Here is a 22,720-nt window from a genome sequence, read left to right as displayed (position 1 = left end):
ATTGTATTTACGATGGTGATGTTTTTAATTCAATGAAAGATTTGAGTGTATAATTTATTTTTGTGTTGAAATTTCCATACTATCACAAGATCTGGAGCCAGATACAAATGGTTGGCTCAATAGAATGGCCCGTTCCTGACTGCAATGTAGGGTGACCTCCTAAATCCAGATTAGCAGGAACAAGCCGAGACAGTCCTGGTTTATATCTGATGTAGGGTATTTTTTTATTATATAAAAAAAAAATATATCAATACAACAGCAACAAACAAATTTAAAATATACAATTTTACATCTTATTTACAATGTATACAGAAAATGTTTACACACTTATATCTGAACACCTGTCCATCTTCTCTCCCAGGACTTTATATCTGATGTAGTGGGACCTCCTTACTGCCGAGTATCAGGAGCAGACTCACACGGTCTTGGGTTTATATATAAGGTAGGGTGACCTCCTGACTGCAGATTATAAGGACAGGCCAAGACAGTCCTGGTTAAAATCTGATGTAGGGGGATCACCTGACTCCAGATTATCAGACAGGCTCAGACAGTCCTGGGTATATATGTAATGTAGAGTGACTTTAGGACTGCAGATCATAGTGAAAGAGGCTCCTAGATTGCAAGCTCTTGTGCCTGTTTGCTTCCAGCCATCATGAAGTTAAACTTGTTCAACATGAAAGCGGAGCCTGTGGTGGCTGAAGCACACACTGTCGGGGGCAGCACGGAGCCGCCGATGATTTCGCAGGAAAACTCCACTGCAGTGTCAGGCCCCGGGGGGAAGAAAGCTGATGTCATCGCAGAGATTAGGGAGAAGTTTATGAATCAGATCAACAAGATTCCACGTGAGTGGATCCCACCCCAGAGGTGTCTGCATGCGGCCTTTGCAATATCTATACATTCTAAACTGTGTGCATGAGAGGAAGGGGGGTACTGACGCTGCTCATACTGTACCTGTGCTGTGTGTACATGTCCTGGTGTAGCGGTGTGTGACTGGGAGGCTGGCACTTCTGCTGCCCATGTTGTACCTGTGCTGTGTGTACATGTCATGGTGTAGCGGTGTGTGACTGGGAGGCTGGCACTTCTGCTGCCCATGTTGTACCTGTGCTATGTGTACATGTCATGGTGTAGCGGTGTGTGACTGGGAGGCTGGCACTTCTGCTGCCCATGTTGTACCTGTGCTGTGTGTACATGTCATGGTGTAGCGGTGTGTGACTGGGAGGCTGGCACTTCTGCTGCCCATGTTGTACCTGTGCTGTGTGTACATGTCCTGGTGTAGCGGTGTGTGACTGGGAGGCTGGCACTTCTGCTGCCCATGCTGTACCTGTGCTGTGTGTACATGTCATGGTGTAGCGGTGTGTGACTGGGAGGCTGGCACTTCTGCTGCCCATGTTGTACCTGTGCTGTGTGTACATGTCATGGTGTAGCGGTGTGTGACTGGGAGGCTGGCACTTCTGCTGCCCATGTTGTACCTGTGCTGTGTGTACATGTCCTGGTGTAGCGGTGTGTGACTGGGAGGCTGGCACTTCTGCTGCCCATGTTGTACCTGTGCTGTGTGTACATGTCATGGTGTAGCGGTGTGTGACTGGGAGGCTGGCACTTCTGCTGCCCATGTTGTACCTGTGCTATGTGTACATGTCATGGTGTAGCGGTGTGTGACTGGGAGGCTGGCACTTCTGCTGCCCATGTTGTACCTGTGCTGTGTGTACATGTCATGGTGTAGCGGTGTGTGACTGGGAGGCTGGCACTTCTGCTGCCCATGTTGTACCTGTGCTGTGTGTACATGTCCTGGTGTAGCGGTGTGTGACTGGGAGGCTGGCACTTCTGCTGCCCATGCTGTACCTGTGCTGTGTGTACATGTCATGGTGTAGCGGTGTGTGACTGGGAGGCTGGCACTTCTGCTGCCCATGTTGTACCTGTGCTGTGTGTACATGTCATGGTGTAGCGGTGTGTGACTGGGAGGCTGGCACTTCTGCTGCCCATGTTGTACCTGTGCTATGTGTACATGTCATGGTGTAGCGGTGTGTGACTGGGAGGCTGGCACTTCTGCTGCCCATGTTGTACCTGTGCTGTGTGTACATGTCATGGTGTAGCGGTGTGTGACTGGGAGGCTGGCACTTCTGCTGCCCATGTCGTACCTGTGCTGTGTGTACATGTCATGGTGTAGCGGTGTGTGACTGGGAGGCTGGCACGTCTGCTGCCCATGCTGTACCTGTGCTATGTGTACATGTCATGGTGTAGCGGTGTGTGACTGGGAGGCTGGCACTTCTGCTGCCCATGTTGTACCTGTGCTGTGTGTACATGTCATGGTGTAGCGGTGTGTGACTGGGAGGCTGGCACTTCTGCTGCCCATGTTGTACCTGTGCTATGTGTACATGTCATGGTGTAGCGGTGTGTGACTGGGAGGCTGGCACTTCTGCTGCCCATGTTGTACCTGTGCTGTGTGTACATGTCATGGTGTAGCGGTGTGTGACTGGGAGGCTGGCACTTCTGCTGCCCATGTTGTACCTGTGCTGTGTGTACATGTCCTGGTGTAGCGGTGTGTGACTGGGAGGCTGGCACTTCTGCTGCCCATGCTGTACCTGTGCTGTGTGTACATGTCATGGTGTAGCGGTGTGTGACTGGGAGGCTGGCACTTCTGCTGCCCATGTTGTACCTGTGCTGTGTGTACATGTCATGGTGTAGCGGTGTGTGACTGGGAGGCTGGCACTTCTGCTGCCCATGTTGTACCTGTGCTGTGTGTACATGTCATGGTGTAGCGGTGTGTGACTGGGAGGCTGGCACTTCTGCTGCCCATGTTGTACCTGTGCTGTGTGTACATGTCATGGTGTAGCGGTGTGTGACTGGGAGGCTGGCACTTCTGCTGCCCATGTCGTACCTGTGCTGTGTGTACATGTCATGGTATAGCGGTGTGTGACTGGGAGGCTGGCACGTCTGCTGCCCATGCTGTACCTGTGCTATGTGTACATGTCATGGTGTAGCGGTGTGTGACTGGGAGGCTGGCACTTCTGCTGCCCATGTTGTACCTGTGCTGTGTGTACATGTCATGGTGTAGCGGTGTGTGACTGGGAGGCTGGCACTTCTGCTGCCCATGTTGTACCTGTGCTATGTGTACATGTCATGGTGTAGCGGTGTGTGACTGGGAGGCTGGCACTTCTGCTGCCCATGTCGTACCTGTGCTGTGTGTACATGTCATGGTGTAGCGGTGTGTGACTGGGAGGCTGGCACGTCTGCTGCCCATGCTGTACCTGTGCTATGTGTACATGTCATGGTGTAGCGGTGTGTGACTGGGAGGCTGGCACTTCTGCTGCCCATGTTGTACCTGTGCTGTGTGTACATGTCATGGTGTAGCGGTGTGTGACTGGGAGGCTGGCACTTCTGCTGCCCATGTTGTACCTGTGCTATGTGTACATGTCATGGTGTAGCGGTGTGTGACTGGGAGGCTGGCACTTCTGCTGCCCATGTTCTACCTGTGCTGTGTGTACATGTCCTGGTGTAGCGGTGTGTGACTGGGAGGCTGGCACTTCTGCTGCCCATGCTGTACCTGTGCTGTGTGTACATGTCATGGTGTAGCGGTGTGTGACTGGGAGGCTGGCACTTCTGCTGCCCATGTTGTACCTGTGCTGTGTGTACATGTCATGGTGTAGCGGTGTGTGACTGGGAGGCTGGCACTTCTGCTGCCCATGTTGTACCTGTGCTGTGTGTACATGTCATGGTGTAGCGGTGTGTGACTGGGAGGCTGGCACTTCTGCTGCCCATGTTGTACCTGTGCTGTGTGTACATGTCATGGTGTAGCGGTGTGTGACTGGGAGGCTGGCACTTCTGCTGCCCATGTCGTACCTGTGCTGTGTGTACATGTCATGGTGTAGCGGTGTGTGACTGGGAGGCTGGCACGTCTGCTGCCCATGCTGTACCTGTGCTATGTGTACATGTCATGGTGTAGCGGTGTGTGACTGGGAGGCTGGCACTTCTGCTGCCCATGTTGTACCTGTGCTGTGTGTACATGTCATGGTGTAGCGGTGTGTGACTGGGAGGCTGGCACTTCTGCTGCCCATGTTGTACCTGTGCTATGTGTACATGTCATGGTGTAGCGGTGTGTGACTGGGAGGCTGGCACTTCTGCTGCCCATGTTGTACCTGTGCTGTGTGTACATGTCCTGGTGTAGCGGTGTGTGACTGGGAGGCTGGCACTTCTGCTGCCCATGCTGTACCTGTGCTGTGTGTACATGTCATGGTGTAGAAGTGTGACCGGGAGGCTGGTACTGACGCTGCCCATACTGTACCTGTGGAGACTGCGCTCAGCCCGTGACCCTCCTCTCTCATCCACAGTTCCCCCCTGGGCTCTTATCGCTATAGCGGTGGTAGCCGGGCTTCTGATCCTCACCTGCTGCTTCTGTATCTGTAAGAAATGTTGCTGCAAGAAGAAGAAAACAAAGAAGGAGAAAGGGAAAGGAATGAAAAATGCTCTCAACATGAAAGACATGAAGGGATCCGCGGGGCAGGTAACACCCCACAATCAAACCCATCCCCACCCAAGCAGCCCAAACTATCCCCCCAAACCACCTCCCACCTGTACACCACTGACTCCAAACTTCCCCCTCCCAAACATCCCTTTAACCACACCCCAACCTATCCCCCTAACCACACCCCAAATGCTGTAAACATACCTGACATGAAGGGATCTGGGGGTCAAGTATCAGCCCCACACCACCAAACTATCTCACCCAAACTAGTCACACCCCATCGAGCAACCCAGGGAAAACTAAACGCAACCCTTTTTTCTTCTCTCTCTTCTTTCCTGTTCTTATACTCCCTCGTTCTCTACTCTCTCCATTTGTAATCAATTTTTCTACTTGTCTCTTGACATCCGCCTGTCCCTCTTGCTGTCTTCTTACATCTCTTGTGATGTCCATGTGTACTGTACCTCTCGATGTTCTCCTGGCGTTCGCTTGTCCCTCTTACGGTCTCATGACATCTATCTGTCCCTCTCTCGGTCTCCTGCCATCCGTTCCTATCGCTGTCTTCTGATGCCTGTCTGTCCCTCTCTCGTGTCCTGACGTCCGCCTGTCTCTCTCTACTGTGTCCTGACATATGTTTGTCCCTATCTTCTGCATCCTGATGTCCCTCTCTGCTGTTTCCACACGTCCATCTGTCCCTCTCTTCTGTGTCCTGACGTCCGTCTATTATGGTAAGTTCTTATTCATTATTATTTTGTTGCCAAGGAAAAGGTGCAGGGATATAGAGCCTTGCACCTCTACGGCTGGATGGGGATAAAACGCCTAGCACCTCTATGACTAGATAGGGATACAGAACCTGGCATCTTTAGGGCTGATAAGGGTACAGAGCCTGTCCCCTCTTGGGCAGTCGCAGGAATAAAGAACCTGGTTCCTCTTTGGTTGGCACAGGGATGCAGAACCAGACACTTTAAAGGAAAAGCACCTCTAGGGCTGGATTGGGATACACAGCCTTGCACCTCTATGGCTGGCACAGCACAGGGATACAGAGCTTGACACCTCTAGGACTAGATGAGACTACAAAGTCTGGCACCTCTAGGGCTGGCACAGGGATAAAGAGCTTTGCACCTCTAGTGTTGTATGGCATATAGAGCATAGCATATCTAGGGCTGGCACAGGGATTCAGAGCCTGGAACATCTAAGGCCAGCACAGGGATGCAGACGTGGAACATGTAGGGCCGGCACAGGGATACAGATCCTGGAATGTCTAGGGCTGGCACAGGGATACAGATCCTGGAATGTCTCGGGCCGGCACAGGGATACAGATCCTGGAATGTCTAGGGCCGGCACAGGGATACAGATCCTGGAATGTCTAGGGCCGGCACAGGGATACAGATCCTGGAATGTCTGGGGCCGGCACAGGGATACAGATCCTGGAATGTCTAGGGCCGGCACAAGGATACAGATCCTGGAATGTCTAGGGCCGGCACAGGGATACAGATCCTGGAATGTCTAGGGCCGGCACAAGGATACAGATCCTGGAATGTCTAGGGCCGGCACAGGGATACAGATCCTGGAATGTCTAGGGCCGGCACAGGGATACAGATCCTGGAATGTCTAGGGCCGGCACAAGGATACAGATCCTGGAATGTCTAGGGCCGGCACAGGGATACAGATCCTGGAATGTCTAGGGCCGGCACAAGGATACAGATCCTGGAATGTCTAGGGCCGGCACAGGGATACAGATCCTGGAATGTCTAGGGCCGGCACAGGGATACAGATCCTGGAATGTCTAGGGCCGGCACAGGGATACAGATCCTGGAATGTCTAGGGCCGGCACAGGGATACAGATCCTGGAATGTCTAGGGCCGGCACAGGGATACAGATCCTGGAATATCTAGGGCCGGCACAGGGATACAGATCCTGGAATGTCTAGGGCCGGCACAGGGATACAGATCCTGGAATGTCTAGGGCCGGCACAGGGATACAGATCCTGGAATGTCTAGGGCCGGCACAGGGATACAGATCCTGGAATGTCTAGGGCCGGCACAGGGATACAGATCCTGGAATGTCTAGGGCCGGCACAGGGATACAGAGCCTTTTACGGCACAGGCCCTATATGACAGTAGAAGCCGGAGGGACTTTACCAGGACACTGACTCCCCTGCTCTTCTCGCAGACCCTGCAGGATGATGACGATGATGCAGAGACAGGTCTGACAGAAGGAGAGGACAAGGATGAGGAGGAGGAGAAGGAGGAGGAGAAGCTTGGCAAGCTGCAGTTCTCGCTGGATTATGATTTTGCAAATAACCAGGTACTCGGGGGGGGGGGGGCAATGCGGGGTACACAGAGACTCCTAAATCCCCTTCAAACTGCCATCTTCCAACCCCCTAATTTATGGTCTGCCCTCTCCACCCTCAATCTGTGTTTTATTCTCTCTCTCCCATTTCTCCCCCCCCCCATATTTTTCTTTATATTACTCTAGAAGTCTCTAATGTTTTCTCTTTCTCCATCTCCCTCCCTTGTCTTCCTCTTTCCTCTCTCCACTGCTTTTCCCCCCCTTTCTCTCTACTCTCTTTCTTCCCTCTCTCTTTCTCTCCCCTTTCTCTTCCTCCATCCCTCTTTCCACTTCCCTCCCTCCATTCCTCATTCTCACCTTCCGTCCTTCCCATGACAGATTCAGGTCGGGATTATCCAGGCCACAGAGCTGCCCGCGCTAGACATCGGGGGCACCTCGGACCCCTACGTGAAGATTACCTTCCTTCCAGACAAGAAGAAGAAACATGAGACTAAAGTTCACCGAAAGACACTGAACCCCATTTTCAACGAGACGTTCACGTTCAAGGTCAGACACTCTATTATACAGATGCCCCTATTATAATAAAAATGTTATCTTCAATGAGACATTCATGAGACCCCCTTAAAATGACACCCCTTTTTATAAGAACACCTCTAAACCCCAGCGTACCCCTTCCTAGTGGAGGTACCCCTTGTCACAACTGTTAGCACGTGACTTGTGTATGCGACAAGGGTTAATACCTCCAGCTATCCAGCTTGACTCACTTATCTCCCAGCAGGTTCCCTAAAATGAGATATATCTCCCCCCAATCCGTCACACTCCACCTCAATACTCTGCAATCACCAAGGATCATTTTAAGGTCTCACCTCTAGGAGTACTTGGTCCCCTGTTTACTAGGAAAAAATATGTAATTAACACAAAACCCAATGTAGCAAAATGTGTCCTAAAATGCGGCTAATCACTTCAAAAAGGTGTTAGATTAATTTAAAGAAAACACAATCCCTGCTAGCTCTAACCCCAGCACCCACCACATCATATATATATATATATATATATATATATATATATATATATATATATATATATATAAAATCAAAAAATAAATAGATGATACCGTTCTGTGGCTAACGAAATGCTTTTATTTGTGCGAGATTTCGAGATACACTGATCTCTTCTTCCGGAAGAAGAGATCAGTGTATCTCGAAAGCTCGCACAAATAAAAGCATTTCGTTAGCCACAGAACGGTATCATCTATTTATTTTTTGATTATTGAAGCTCGGCTAACACGGTACTGATACCTCTACATGTATATATATATATATATACACTGTATATTGTCTTTTGTTAGATTAAATTAGAGCCTAGAGACAGTACTTATTACATTTTAGATTTAGATTTAATATACAAAAATAGTATAGTACGTAGTTACATAAAAAAAGAATATTACAATATAGGCATACAATATAGCAAATTCACACAGTTTCATCAAATGAAAGCAAATACATAATACCTCTGCTTCTCCCTTTATAAAGTATGCAGCTGGTAAAAAAAATGGTCTTAGATTTATGGAAAACAAAAATACAATTCCAGCCCTCCTCCCAAATTAGCTTGGTGAAATATATAAATAACAAAAAGCCTTACACTTAATTCCTTTAACCCTTTAAGTGCACCTTCACATATTTAACAGAGTTTATTCCATAGGACAGTAAGAACTTGTATTCACCCAGTGTAGGTAGGTGCCTGCTATATTTGGAGTTTACCTTGACGGGTTAGTAGGTTTGAATTATATTTTGATCAAAAGATGCAACTAAATGACTCTCTTTTGTTATTAGACTTAGGTTCTAAATGTAGAAATGTCGCTAGTAAATTACAAGCCATTTGTGGACGAGCACTGGAATTGCATTTTTGTTTTAGTTTCATAAAATAACAGGGTAAAATTGAGAACCTATCAAAGAGAACCACCTATGCACAACATCAGTTCCCACCCAAATTAGGTCTTTGGAGTTTTGAATATGAGAATCCATGTGTCTTGTTCGGATAAAACACACCTCTTCTTGAATTCTTCCTTTCATATCCCACATACAGGCTTTTCATCCAAAAAACTCTGCACTTGGTACAGAATAAATCCACCCTCTTGAAGGTGTGTCCTTAACCCCCACTCATCAATCTCTTGAAATATATGATGGGTGAACAGTTATTTTATACTCAAACTAGCTCTGAGTAAAAATATCCTATAACTCTCTTTCTATAACCCCTAGAATGATGGGACCTGCATTAATGTTTATAGCTGAACAAAATGTACGTTCAGACATCTATTTTGATAGGCCAATTTCTGTCTTTGAGGGACAAATGGATATCTTACACATACAGCCTAACTAGTCCAGCATCTTTGGACTTAATCGAAACAGCTGAACATGCTGGTCAGCAATATATATTTCCCCTTCTTGTGAACTGTATCATATGCCTAATATTTCATATTTAGTAAATGTGTAAGGGCCTGGGCATTCACTCTTGGCCACGCCTTCATACTCCATATTTATGTCTTTATTTATAGTACACCATTAATGTAGTAATACACGTGACCATCATATAAACAACAAATAATACAAATAACAGGTCGTGGGAATAAGTGCTTCAGACATAAAAGTAAATTTTCGGAAGAGGAGTCCCTGCTCGGAGGAGCTTACAATCTAATTAGTAGGTAGGAAGAACGTACAGAGACACTAGGAGGGCATTCTGGTAAGTGCGTCTGCAGGGGGGGAAACTTTATGTATAATGTGTATAGTATTATCCATGGTGCTACTCATATGCTTCTTTAAGCAAGTGTGTCTTAAGGCGGTTATTAAAGGTGGATAGAGAGGGTGCTAGTCAGGTATTGAGGGGAAGTGCATTCCAGAGGTGTGGGGCAGTCAGTGAGAAAGGTTTAAAGCTGCAGTTCAAGCTGCCATTTAAAATTAAAAAAATATATATATATATTTTATTTTTTTCCCATTCAATATGTGCATCAGTACAATCTGCACACTGACAAGTGATTAGCTAAGCTGCAGATCGATCCGTTCTCCTGTAATAGATCACTTGCTCCGGGTTATTTAATTCAGTTCTTGCACAGCATTCTGGGCAATGTGATCCTGGAATATGATTGACTTGGCAGTTACTAGATATAATTGGTTCACTGCTAGAGAGAGGGAGGGGCTCAAGAGCAAGAGCCTATCAGAAGAGGAAGGGGGCTGTCACTTTGAAAATGCTTCCTACATTAGAAACATTAACAATGTCTTTAAAACATTTTTTTTTAAATGCTACATGTATTTTCTCATAGTACAGAACTGATTTATTTAAAAAAACACACATGTAGGATATTGCTTGAACTGCTACTTTAAGGAGGGAGAGGGCTTTAGATACAAAGGGGGTAGAGAGAAGACATCCTTGAACATAACGCAAGAGTTGGTATGGTGCATATTGGGAAATTAGGGCTGAGATGTAAGGAGGGGCAGAAGAGTGTAAAGCTTTAAAAGTGAGGAGGAGAATTGAGTGCGAGATGCGGGATTTGATAGGAAGCCAGGAGAGTGATTTCAGCAGAAGAGACGCTGAGACAGATTTAGGAAAGAGTAGAGTGATTCTGGCAGCAGCGTTCAGGATAGATTGTAGGGGAGACAGGTTAGAGACAGGAAGGCCGGACAGCAGGAGGTTACAGTGATCGAGACGGAAGAGAATGAGGGCCTGAGTCAGAGTTTTAGCAGTCGAGCAACAGAGGAAAGGGCGTATCTGTGTAATACTGCGGAAGAAAAAACGACAGGTTTTAGAAAAGTTTTGAATGTGAGGGGCGAATGTGAGAGAGGAATCGAGTGTGACCCCTAGGCAGCGTGCTTGGACTATTGGGTGAATGATAATACTTCCATCAGTAATGTGGAAGGAGATAGTAGGGCCAGGTTTGGGAGGAAGTATGAGGAGCTCTGTTTTTGCCATGTTAAGTTTAAGTTGGCTGAGGGCCATCCAGGATGATTTCGCAGAGAGACATTCAGAAACTTTGGTCTGTACAGCAGGTGTAATGTCAGGGGTTGAAAAGTACATTTGTGTGTTGTCAGCATAGAGGTGATATTTGAACCCAAGAGGTGTGATTAGGTCACCTAGAGAAAGTGTGTACAGAGAAAAGAGAAGAGGTCCCAGTACAGAGCCCTTGGGTTCCCCCACGTCCCAGTACAGAGCCCTGGGGTACCCCCACAGAGAGATCGATAGAGGAGGAGGTGTTAACAGAAGAGACACTGAAAGTACGATGGGAGAGGTAGGAGGAGATCCAGGATAAAGGTTTGTTACGAATACAAAGAGTATGGAGAATGTTAAGGAGAAGAGGGTGGTCCCCGGTGTCAAATGCTGCAGAGAGGTCGAGTAATATGAGCAGAGTGTAATAACCTTGGTCTTTGGCAGCATGGAGGTCATTCGTTATTTTAGTGAGGGCTGTTTCAGTCGAGTGAGCAGTGCGGAAACCAGATTGTAGTGGATCTAGGAGTGTTGAGATCTATAGGTGTTGAGAAAGTGGAGCAAGCGAGAGAATACAAGACGTTCAAGGAATTTAGAGGCAAAATGCAGGAGGGAGAAAGTCGATAGTTAGAAAGACAGGTAGAGGGGTATCTCCTTGAAGTCTGTCAACAAGGGTTGTGGGTCTATGGTTTTACCATAACCCCACAATTCCAGATCAGGCCACACTCAGATAACACCACTTTTAAACATAAGCACAGAAAACAGACCAGGTCATTGTGTATCTTTACACCCCTATAAGAACCTCTTCCACATTATAAGCCTCTGTATCCCCCCTCTCCCCCCCACCTCAGATCCCTTACCAGGAGCTCGGGGGAAAGACCCTTTTACTGTCCATCTACGATTTCGACCGATTCTCCAAACATGACATTATTGGGGAGGTCAAAGTTGCCATGAACACTGTGGACCTGGGACAGCCTATTGAGGAGTGGAGAGACCTACAGAGTGCCGAGAAGGAGGAGGTGAGGGGGGGAAGGTGGAGATGAATGGAGAGAGAAAGGGAGGTGAGAGGGTGGGAGACCTAAAGTGAGGGGGGAGAGAAAGGGAAAGAGAGGGGGAGGTGAGGGAAGAGAGAGGGGAGTGGAGGGGATGAGGGAAACCTGCAGATTGCAGAGGAGGATGTGAGGGGGGAGATAGAAAGAGGATAGGGATGGGAGCTGGGACCTGCAGAACACAAAAGGTAAGGGGAGAGAGGGAATGGTTAGGGAAGAAAGAAATAAGGGGAAGTGGCGGGGGAGCCACGCAGAGTGCAGAAAAGGAACAATAAGGGAGGAGAGAGGGAAATGCCTACAGAGCGCAGAGAAGGAGGAAGTAAGAGAGAGGGGATGGAGGGATGGGGAGACCAGCAGAGTGCAGAGGTGGAGATGGGGGAGGAAGGAAGAGTCCTGCAGAGCGCAGTGGAGGAAGAGGTGAGGGTGGGGAAAGAGGAGAGAAGGGCAGAGGGACCTACAGATAAGGAGGAGGTGAGGGGGGAAGGGATGGAAAGGAGAAGGAAGAACCTGCTGAGCACCAAGAAGGAAGAGGAGAGGGAGGAGGAATGTGGGAGAAAGCTCTCTCTCTCCCCTCCATTGCTCCTGGGAGAGAGGGAGAGGGAGGGAGGGAGAGGGAGGGGGAGAGGGGAGGGAGAGAGACCAGCAGTGTGAAGATAGGTGGGAGAAAAAGAGGCATTACGATTTATAAGGAGTTTAACTAATTCTTTTAATTCTCTCTACTTTTTCCTCTCCCTTTCTTTCTCTGTCTTCCTCCCTCAGCCGGAGAAGTTGGGGGATATCTGCATCTCACTGCGTTATGTTCCGACAGCCGGAAAACTGACCGTCTGCATCCTGGAGGCCAAGAACCTCAAGAAGATGGATGTAGGGGGGCTGTCAGGTAGGGGTTAGACACAGGGAAAGGGCAGAGGATGGAGGGCGGGTGAGAGCACAGGGGGGCAGATACTAGAGGGAAGAGGGGAGGTGTGCCTAATTTGATGAACTGATTGAATCTTTGGGGAACGCTGACACCCAGTGGACATAATGCCGGATGCAGCCCTATAAACGGGTCTGTCAGAGCTACATGGAGCAGAAGGAGGAGCTATAAGGAGCAGTTATATGGAGCAATAGGAGGAGCTATAAGGAGCAGTTATATGGAGCAATAGGAGGAGTTATAGGGAGCAGTTTAATGGAGAAATAGTCTTTTCTCTGGCAGCGCTCTCTTACATTCAGCTCTCTCTCTCTCTTTATTTCCCCCTGCCTCTCTTCTTCTGACTTTCTCCCTATCAGATCCATATGTGAAGATACATTTGATGCAGAACGGGAAGCGACTGAAGAAGAAGAAGACGACAGTGAAGAAGAAAACTCTGAACCCATACTTCAATGAATCATTCAGTTTCGAGATTCCCTTCGAACAGATCCAGGTGTGGGGCCGGCGCAGCACTCTCTACTAATCAGTCCAACCTGTACTATCCTTACCCTCTTCACACAGATCATTCTGCACTAACTTCATTCTGTCCTCCTCTGCACACCCGACAACCTGTACTAACTCATCTCTCTCTCCATCTGCACCCACAGCATCCTTTACTAACTCACATCTCTCTCCAACTACACACACAGCATCCTTTACTAACTCACATCTCTCTCCAACTGCACACACAGCATCCTTTACTAACTCACATCTCTCTCCATCTGCACACACAGCATCCTTTACTAACTCACATCTCTCTCCATCTGCACACACAGCATCCTTTACTAACTCACATCTCTCTCCATCTGCACACACAGCATCCTTTACTAACTCACATCTCTCTCCAACTGCATACACAGCATCCTTTACTAACTCACATCTCTCTCCAACTGCACACACAGCATCCTTTACTAACTCACATCTCTCTCCATCTGCACACACAGTATCCTTTACTAACTCATCTCTCTCCAACTGCACACACAGCATCCTTTACTAACTCACATCTCTCTCCAACTGCGCACACAGCATCCTTTACTAACTCACATCTCTCTCCAACTGCACACACAGCATCCTTTACTAACTCACATCTCTCTCCAACTGCACACACAGCATCCTTTACTAACTCATCTCTCTCCAACTGCACACACAGCATCCTTTACTAACTCATCTCTCTCCAACTGCACACACAGCATCCTTTACTAACTCACATCTCTCTCCAACTGCGCACACAGCATCCTTTACTAACTCACATCTCTCTCCATCTGCACACACAGCATCCTTTACTAACTCATCTCTCTCCAACTGCACACACAGCATCCTTTACTAACTCATCTCTCTCCAACTGCACACACAGCATCCTTTACTAACTCATCTCTCTCCAACTGCACACACAGCATCCTTTACTAACTCACATCTCTCTCCATCTGCACACACAGCATCCTTTAATAACTCACATCTCTCTCCGTCTGCACACACAGCATCCTTTACTAACTCACATCTCTCTCCAACTGCGCACACAGCATCCTTTACTAACTCACATCTCTCTCCAACTGCACACACAGCATCCTTTACTAACTCACATCTCTCTCCATCTGCACACACAGCATCCTTTACTAACTCACATCTCTCTCCAACTGCACACACAGCATCCTTTACTAACTCACATCTCTCTCCAACTGCACACACAGCATCCTTTACTAACTCATCTCTCTCCAACTGCACACACAGCATCCTTTACTAACTCATCTCTCTCCAACTGCACACACAGCATCCTTTACTAACTCACATCTCTCTCCAACTGCGCACACAGCATCCTTTACTAACTCACATCTCTCTCCATCTGCACACACAGCATCCTTTACTAACTCACATCTCTCTCCAACTGCGCACACAGCATCCTTTAATAACTCATCTCTCTCCAACTGCACACACAGCATCCTTTAATAACTCACATCTCTCTCCAACTGCACACACAGCATCCTTTACTAACTCACATCTCTCTCCATCTGCACACACAGCATCCTTTACTAACTCATCTCTCTCCAACTACATACACAGCATCCTTTACTAACTCACATCTCTCTCCATCTGCACACACAGCATCCTTTACTAACTCATCTCTCTCCAACTGCACACACAGCATCCTTTACTAACTCATCTCTCTCCAACTGCACACACAGCATCCTTTACTAACTCACATCTCTCTCCATCTGCACACACAGCATCCTTTAATAACTCACATCTCTCTCCGTCTGCACACACAGCATCCTTTACTAACTCACATCTCTCTCCAACTGCGCACACAGCATCCTTTACTAACTCACATCTCTCTCCAACTGCACACACAGCATCCTTTACTAACTCACATCTCTCTCCATCTGCACACACAGCATCCTTTACTAACTCACATCTCTCTCCAACTGCACACACAGCATCCTTTACTAACTCACATCTCTCTCCAACTGCACACACAGCATCCTTTACTAACTCATCTCTCTCCAACTGCACACACAGCATCCTTTACTAACTCATCTCTCTCCAACTGCACACACAGCATCCTTTACTAACTCACATCTCTCTCCAACTGCGCACACAGCATCCTTTACTAACTCACATCTCTCTCCATCTGCACACACAGCATCCTTTACTAACTCACATCTCTCTCCAACTGCGCACACAGCATCCTTTAATAACTCATCTCTCTCCAACTGCACACACAGCATCCTTTAATAACTCACATCTCTCTCCAACTGCACACACAGCATCCTTTACTAACTCACATCTCTCTCCATCTGCACACACAGCATCCTTTACTAACTCATCTCTCTCCAACTACATACACAGCATCCTTTACTAACTCACATCTCTCTCCGTCTGCACACCCAGCATCCTTTACTAACTCACATCTCTCTCCATCTGCACACACAGCATCCTTTACTAACTCACATCTCTCTCCAACTGCACACACAGCATCCTTTACTAACTCACATCTCTCTCCAACTGCACACACAGCATCCTTTACTAACTCACATCTCTCTCCAACTGCACACACAGCATCCTTTACTAACTCACATCTCTCTCCCCGTCTGCACACACACCATCCTTTACTAACTCACATCTCTCTCCCCGTCTGCACACACAGCATCCTTTACTAACTCACATCTCTCTCTCCAACTGCACACACAGCATCCTTTACTAACTCACATCTCTCTCCAACTGCACACACAGCATCCTTTACTAACTCACATCTCTCTCCAACTGCACACACAGCATCCTTTAATAACTCACATCTCTCTCCAACTGCACACACAGCATCCTTTACTAACTCACATCTCTCTCCATCTGCACACACAGCATCCTTTACTAACTCACATCTCTCTCCCCGTCTGCACACACAGCATCCTGTCCTAACCCTTCCCTCTTTCCCCCACTGCAGAAGGTGCAAGTTGTAATCACCGTCCTGGATTATGACAAGTTGGGAAAGAATGAAGCGATTGGTAAGGTCTTCGTGGGATGCAGCGCCTCAGGCACCGAGCTCCGGCACTGGTCCGACATGCTGGCAAACCCGCGCCGCCCCATCGCCCAGTGGCACCCGCTCAAACCCGAGGAGGAAGTGGACCTGGCACTGGGCAGCAAAAAATAAGCCCCCACCCCCACACACACTCACCCTTCCCCTCGCTCCTTCCCCCCCGTCTCACACTTTACTGTGCAGACTCAGAGCTACAAGCACCTTTTCTCTCGCCCACCAGTCACTCCACATCACACTATGCGCCATCCTCAACGTGACCAAGACTTATGGAACAAAGCTCAGGGGCGCTGGTGCCAATAAGGCACTTGAGGAGTTAGGAGATCCTTCTTGGTGGTCTTTTGCAGCTTGAAAAGGCAATAAGGCTCTTCAGGAACTGGGTTCCTATTCGAGGGAACCAAATTCCTGAAGTGTGTTGTGGCTGATTAGGGATAGGGGGTGCTCTAGTATGTCACAAATTCCAGAGCACCAGAGACTTGTATGTGTTCTATAGCAAATTTTAACAATACGATCTAGATTGCTGTGGACGTATTCCAGACAAAGCAACTGATTCACAGATCTTCCAAAGAAAACATCTTTTACAAACACGTCCTGGGTTCTAGAACTTACAGGAATTTCCACAGTTGTTCTAGAGAACACAGCCATTTCAGTCATCTTCTAGAAGATGTCTCACCTGTTTAAGGTGAGACAGCTCCAAATGCCTCTAGAGGGTTTTAGATTGATTACATGAGTATCTGGTCTCGAAGTGTCGCCTTCCTACAAGAATTTAAATCTAGTTTTAGGTATAGGATGTCTCTTATCTAGAAGATAATAAACTAGAAATATATTTTTTAGACGTTTCTGGCTTTAAGAATCCTCGCTTTGCAATTAATTGATCTAGCACAGGATCATAAAGATCTGAAACTACAGGTTTAAACTTTCCAGATAATTATATTCTTTAAATGTATATTCTAGAGTTTTCGGCTAAGTACAATTTTGTTTAAAGATTTCAGATACAGATACAATTTATTCCTTCCTGGACAAAAAAAAAAGTATGATCTAGAAACATTCCATTTCAGATTTCACATTTCTAGTCTACAGAATTGTGATCTGGAACATTGAAGCTTAGGGGTCTACACCGTTCTAATCCAACCCTTATTTTATTCAGTTCTTGAAATACAGTATGTGACGTCTTTACATTTTCTAAAACTTGCTGCCCAAACTATCCATCCATGACATTTCTTTCTATATAAGAGATTGTATTGTACGCTAGAAACTCTTGGTCTAGAAGTCCGTTGTTTTGAAGGTTGCTCAGATTGTCTCTTCTATTCTAGATCTTTTGTGATCTAGAAGTTTCCGGTCAGTACACCCACCCAGATATGTCCACTTTTCCCATGTCAATGGTATATTCTTTGTTTCTGTTCTAAAAAGCTCTAGTCTAGAACATATTTATCCTAAAGATCAGTTCTAGAACGTCCTGAGTTGTTTCAGCCATTTCCAGTTCCAGTTCCAATCATACACGACTCTAGAACTCATTCTGGAATATTAATATTATCCAAGTCTCCAGAATCGTTTGTCTTCCATCCTTCTCTTCATTAACAAGATGGTGTCATCACAGCCATCTCCTGGGTGATGCCAGAGCCAAGGACAGGGGGTGAATGTGCCCACATAGGCTCACCCAAGTCATGTGACTGATATTAACCCGGGCTCAGTTTAGAGAGAAATTAGTGCAATTCATCAATCTCTCAAAATCTGGTGATAAATTACAGGTGGGTAGAACAGCACGGGTAGCCGCAGTGCCATCCTAGCCCTCACGTATACACACAAGGTGAGCAGCAGCATTGCAAGAACCCCTAACTGAGTATAGGGGGTACAGGAGGCAGTGTTAAAAGAGGGAAAGGGAAGAGCAGAATGCAGTGTCAGCCGAGGAAGAGGGAGGCACAGGATATAGAGTTAGAAGAGGAAGAGAAGAGGGGTGGGTAGAGGTGCAGGACACTGATAATCCCAAAATGAACTTTATATAAACATCAGGAACATTTCACCCCAAAATATACAACCCTATTCAAGTGCCAGACAGGTCAGCAGTGCGTTAGAGGCTCTGGAACTGAAGGGGTTAACGGAGACCCCACATTACTGCATTGCATGGTCTCACTGTCCCCTGCCTCTTCTACCTATGTCTGTCCCTTGCCTCTCTGCTCCTTCTCACTGTGACTGTGCCTTTTCTGTGTCACTGTCTGTGTCTTGCCTTTCCTCACTGTCCCTTCTCCCTGCCCTCTCTGTAAACTGAGCAGGGAGCGAGGCTGTCAAAATAGTCCCAAGTCTTCCTACACTGTAAATACTCTCTGTTGAGAACACATGGGGTAGTCCATGCTTTTGAACCCTAGGCAGTTAGTGCCACCCTTGTGGTGACAGTTACAAGCGTGGGCGAGTGTTTAATTCTATACCAAGGGCAGTGTCGGCTAAAAATCCCCTAAACTTTAATCTGCACTCTCATTCCCTTTCCTTAAATGCAGAATTAGCCTAACAATCTCAACCTATGAACAGGTTAACCCCCCTACCCCACCCCAAAAAAGTATTTGGGGGCAATTTAACTTAAAATTTCACGGCTACAAAAAAACAAATCGAAATTTAGCAAAGAAAAAAAAGTCCTACTCACCCCTTGAATGCCAGTGCGAGCTACAACGGCCTCGGGCATAGACAGGGACACGTGCGCGGGATATTTCCATGTAAATCTGGTGCTGTTTTCTGGAGCAGTTTGATACGTGCCCCCATGGTGTGTTTAGCAGGCGTGATATGACATTAAAAAGATCACCGGGTCTGTTTATCTAGCTACAGAAATCATGTTCGGCCGAGTCATTTTCATCCCGAGTCTCTGAATCCATTTGTCAACATAGCTGTACCTATTCTGCCCCCCACCCCCCGTGTGTCAATAGGAGCAGCCATAGGGGGCAATAGGAGGAGTTATAGGGAACGGTTATATGCAGCAATAGGCAGAGTTAGGCTAGGTCGCCGCTGCAGCCGGCGGCGCGATCGCGTGTGCGCCTCCCACAGGCCCCTTACCTTGTCCCTATGAGTCCCCGGTGCGTCCTCGCTTGCAGGCTCACTGCACACTGTGACGCGTCGGCCAGCAGGGGATACAAGAGGATTGTGTTCCCGTGCGACGACGCGTCACATGGTGCGCTGGTGAGCCAATCAAGAGCGGAGATCGGCAGCCGGCAAAGAACAGGGGAGTGTGGTGGTGTTTTTAAACCCACAGAAAAATGTACTCCTGACCTGCTAGACAAACGACAGTCACAGGTCGGCTGCAGTCCTAGCCTGAGCCCTTAAAGAATATCTATGCGTGAGCACGCAAATCGCAGCCGTTGGTAAATAAAACGAAGGTGATTACGAAGTGGACCTATAACCTATGTAATTATAGTAGGCTTGCGAGTACTGCAGGTATCTAGAGTGGAAAGGGAGAGGGGATACGTTGGCCACGGTGTGGGGGGCGGGCAAAGACACACACACGGAAAATGTGTGACATAGGCACGCCCACCCGACCCATTTTGGCCACGCCCCCCGCGCCTAAAAAAATCCTGCCTGCTGATCACGGTGAAACGCCGTCAGGACGCAAGGCGGGCGTGCAGTGGGGCCTTAGCCTTATATGTAGAGGTATGAAGCAATGGGGGCAGTTATAGGGAGTGGTTATATGGGGCAATAGGATGAGTTACAAGTAGTTATATAGAGCGATAGGAGAACTTATAGGAAGCTGTTGAAAATAGGTGTTATAGGAGGCAGTTACATAATGCAGTAGGAGGAGTTAAGTGACACACGTTATAGTGTTACATGTCATTTTTTCCCATCGTGTGAACCGGTTCAGGTATTAAAACTCTTTCCATTTCTCACATTTTCTGGCTGACACTAACAGACGGAGCCGGATATCATTATCTCTGTGCAGCGTCTCGCCCAAGCTGCATAAACAGACCCGCGTGCCTGCATACGTACTGTATACTGTACTGTATGTCTGTATGTATGGCCGGGGCGGAGGTGTATATGATAAATTGTACATAATATGCATGAGACACTTTGTACATATCGGCATGGGGGGGGGGGGGGTGTTTGTGTGCGTGACAATGTGAGACCTAACGAACGCCCACCTCTTAACCCCTTCACTGCCACACACTCACCTCTCGCACGGCTGCCAATGTCCAGGCATCCCGCAGAGAAACATTCGAAGCTTCACTGGAGTAACACAAAAGGAAAAATAAAAGTTTTCTGTATCTCATTAATACACACCTTCCTCCCCCCCCCCCCCACCTTCTGCGTGCCATACATCCACTACTCCTTTTAGTTGCCCTAGTACCTACAGCAGTGAAGGGGTTAAAAGGGGGCAGCGCTGCAGGAGTAGGGTCATCTTCTGGCTCTGCCTGGGCGAAAAGGGGTTACAGCAGGGGTGGGCAACGCCTGTCCTCAAGGGCCACCAACAGATCAAGGTTTCAGGATATCCCTGCTTCAGCACAGCTGGCTCAATCAGTGTGAGCCACCTGTGCTGAAGCAGCGATATCTTGAAAACCTGACCAGTTGGTGGCCCATGAGGGCTGGAGTTTCCCAGCCCTGAGTTAAAGGGATCGAGATTGCAGATTAATCTCTTCTTTGCCAGAGAGGCCTGCGTTGTAGTGCATTGCTGGTGTGGAAGAGGGTATACTCTGCTTGTGGGAGCCCCATAGGTTTGGGAAAATGTAGGGGGGTTTCGTTAAATTTTTCTTTATTTTTGCGAATGTACGCATGCTAAAGAGGAAAATAAAGTATATAGATATAAATATATATATATATATAGGGGGTTATAAAGGGGAGGGTGTATGTTTAATTTTATTATATATTTTTTTCTTGTGTGCGTCTGGTGTCTTGTAATTGCTAAATGTTAACGGATTTTTTCCGGGCAATAGACTCTGCCCCCCCTTTGGCGCGGGGGGTGGTCCCTTCCTGCGTCTCGTGGCGTCTGTCTAACCCTTTGCCATGCTGAGATATAAAAGCCATATTTTCTGAGCGCGGGGGGTCCGGGAGGGAGAGATTCCCGGACTGAATATGCATGTGTTCTGTCTCCGTCTCTATGTTTTCGGGAGGTGTATGGGGTGGGGATGTGGGGGGGAGAGAGCCCCCCCGTGGGCTCTTCTCTTCCCCACCCCCATGTTCACTGTTTGTGTGCGATTATTGTTGTCTTTGTTATTTTGTAAGATGTCTCCTTAATAAAGAAATCTGCTGAAATGATGAGTGTCACTTAACTGTTAACCCCCCTCCTACACGGATATCATGATGCATACTTGTCACCCCCTCATAATACAGACCTCACCACCTCTCCCAAATTCTAACAGAAGACACAAACCTCTCACCTACTTCTAATGGACATCAGGGACACATACCTCTCACCCACACATAATATACAGACACATACCTTTCACCTCCTCCTAATACACAAACTTCAGGGACACATACCTCTCACCGCCTCCTAATACATAGACGCATACTTCTAACTTCAGGGACATATACCTCTAACCTCATTCTACAGATATCAGGGACACATACCTCTCACCGCCTCCTAATACATAGACGCATACTTCTAACTTCAGGGACATATACCTCTAACCTCATTCTACAGATATCAGGGACACATACCTCTCACCCACACATAATATACAGACACATACCTTTCACCTCCTCCTAATACACAAACTTCAGGGACACATGCCTGTCACCCCCTCATAATACAGAACTCCGGAACACGCACTTCTCACCACCTCGAAATCCAAATAGCAGAGACCCATACCTCCCACCTACTGTTAATACAGACATCAGTGACACCTATCTGAACCCCTTCTCATACACAGACTTCAGGGACATGTACCTCTCACCCCCTCAATACAAAAATAAGCCACATATACCTCTCATCTCTTTCTATAGAGACACCTAATATACAGTACAGACACATGCCTCTCACCTTCTAATACACAGACTTCAGGGACACATAACTATTACACAGACACGAAGGACATCCTCTCCTTTTCTAATAAACAGACGTTAAGGACATATACATCTCATCCCCTCCTAAACATAGATATCAGGGACCCATACCGGTCACCTCCTAATACAGACCTCAGGAACATGCTACTCTCACCTATTCCCAATCCAGACACAAACCTCTCACCCCGTAATACACAGACATCAGAGGCACCTTCCTCTCACCCCCTCCCAATCAAAGGTACAGTATCAGGGACACAAACCTTCATTAAAGAACTGTGATTTATTATAAATAGACCTCTGTGCATAAACATCCTCTTGCATTACGCATTAAACTCAGACGTTCACACTTAGAACAACCTGTTATGAAGGAAATTTCAAGTTGCTCAATTACAACGCCGGCAGCAAATGTTTTTTTGTTGAAATCCTGTCTGCGACATCTTTATTATTCATCCCATTGCTGCTGGTCTCTCTTCTTTGTGACAAAATAAAAAAATACATTT

At 47.3% G+C, this 22,720-nt stretch overlaps 1 protein-coding gene across 8 annotated transcripts in view; it reads left to right on the top strand.

Annotated features, from left to right (window-relative positions):
• Window positions 1–21,467, top strand: part of SYT2 (synaptotagmin 2) — an 88,346-nt gene extending 66,879 nt beyond the window's left edge. For 5 of the 8 annotated variants that reach the window (XM_075613930.1, XM_075613931.1, XM_075613932.1 and 2 more), the window contains exons 2-10: window positions 362–442; window positions 648–842; window positions 4,326–4,498; window positions 6,629–6,763; window positions 7,127–7,294; window positions 11,575–11,742; window positions 12,532–12,649; window positions 13,039–13,172; window positions 16,155–21,467. In XM_075613930.1, coding sequence (XP_075470045.1) covers window positions 653–842; window positions 4,326–4,498; window positions 6,629–6,763; window positions 7,127–7,294; window positions 11,575–11,742; window positions 12,532–12,649; window positions 13,039–13,172; window positions 16,155–16,361 — 1,293 coding nt within the window. In that variant the 5' untranslated portion in view covers window positions 362–442; window positions 648–652 and the 3' untranslated portion in view covers window positions 16,362–21,467. The remainder of the gene's footprint in view (window positions 1–361; window positions 443–647; window positions 843–4,325; window positions 4,499–6,628; window positions 6,764–7,126; window positions 7,295–11,574; window positions 11,743–12,531; window positions 12,650–13,038; window positions 13,173–16,154) is intronic. The other 3 variants (XM_075613936.1, XM_075613928.1, XM_075613929.1) reach the window with 2 other exon arrangements.
• The last annotated feature ends 1,253 nt before the right edge of the window (window positions 21,468–22,720 follow it).

The sequence above is a fragment of the Ascaphus truei genome, chromosome 9 (assembly GCF_040206685.1).
Source record: "Ascaphus truei isolate aAscTru1 chromosome 9, aAscTru1.hap1, whole genome shotgun sequence".
Classification (NCBI taxonomy): domain Eukaryota; kingdom Metazoa; phylum Chordata; class Amphibia; order Anura; family Ascaphidae; genus Ascaphus; species Ascaphus truei.
Note: the sequence above shows the minus strand (reverse complement) of the source record. Positions and strands in the feature narration are given on the sequence as shown.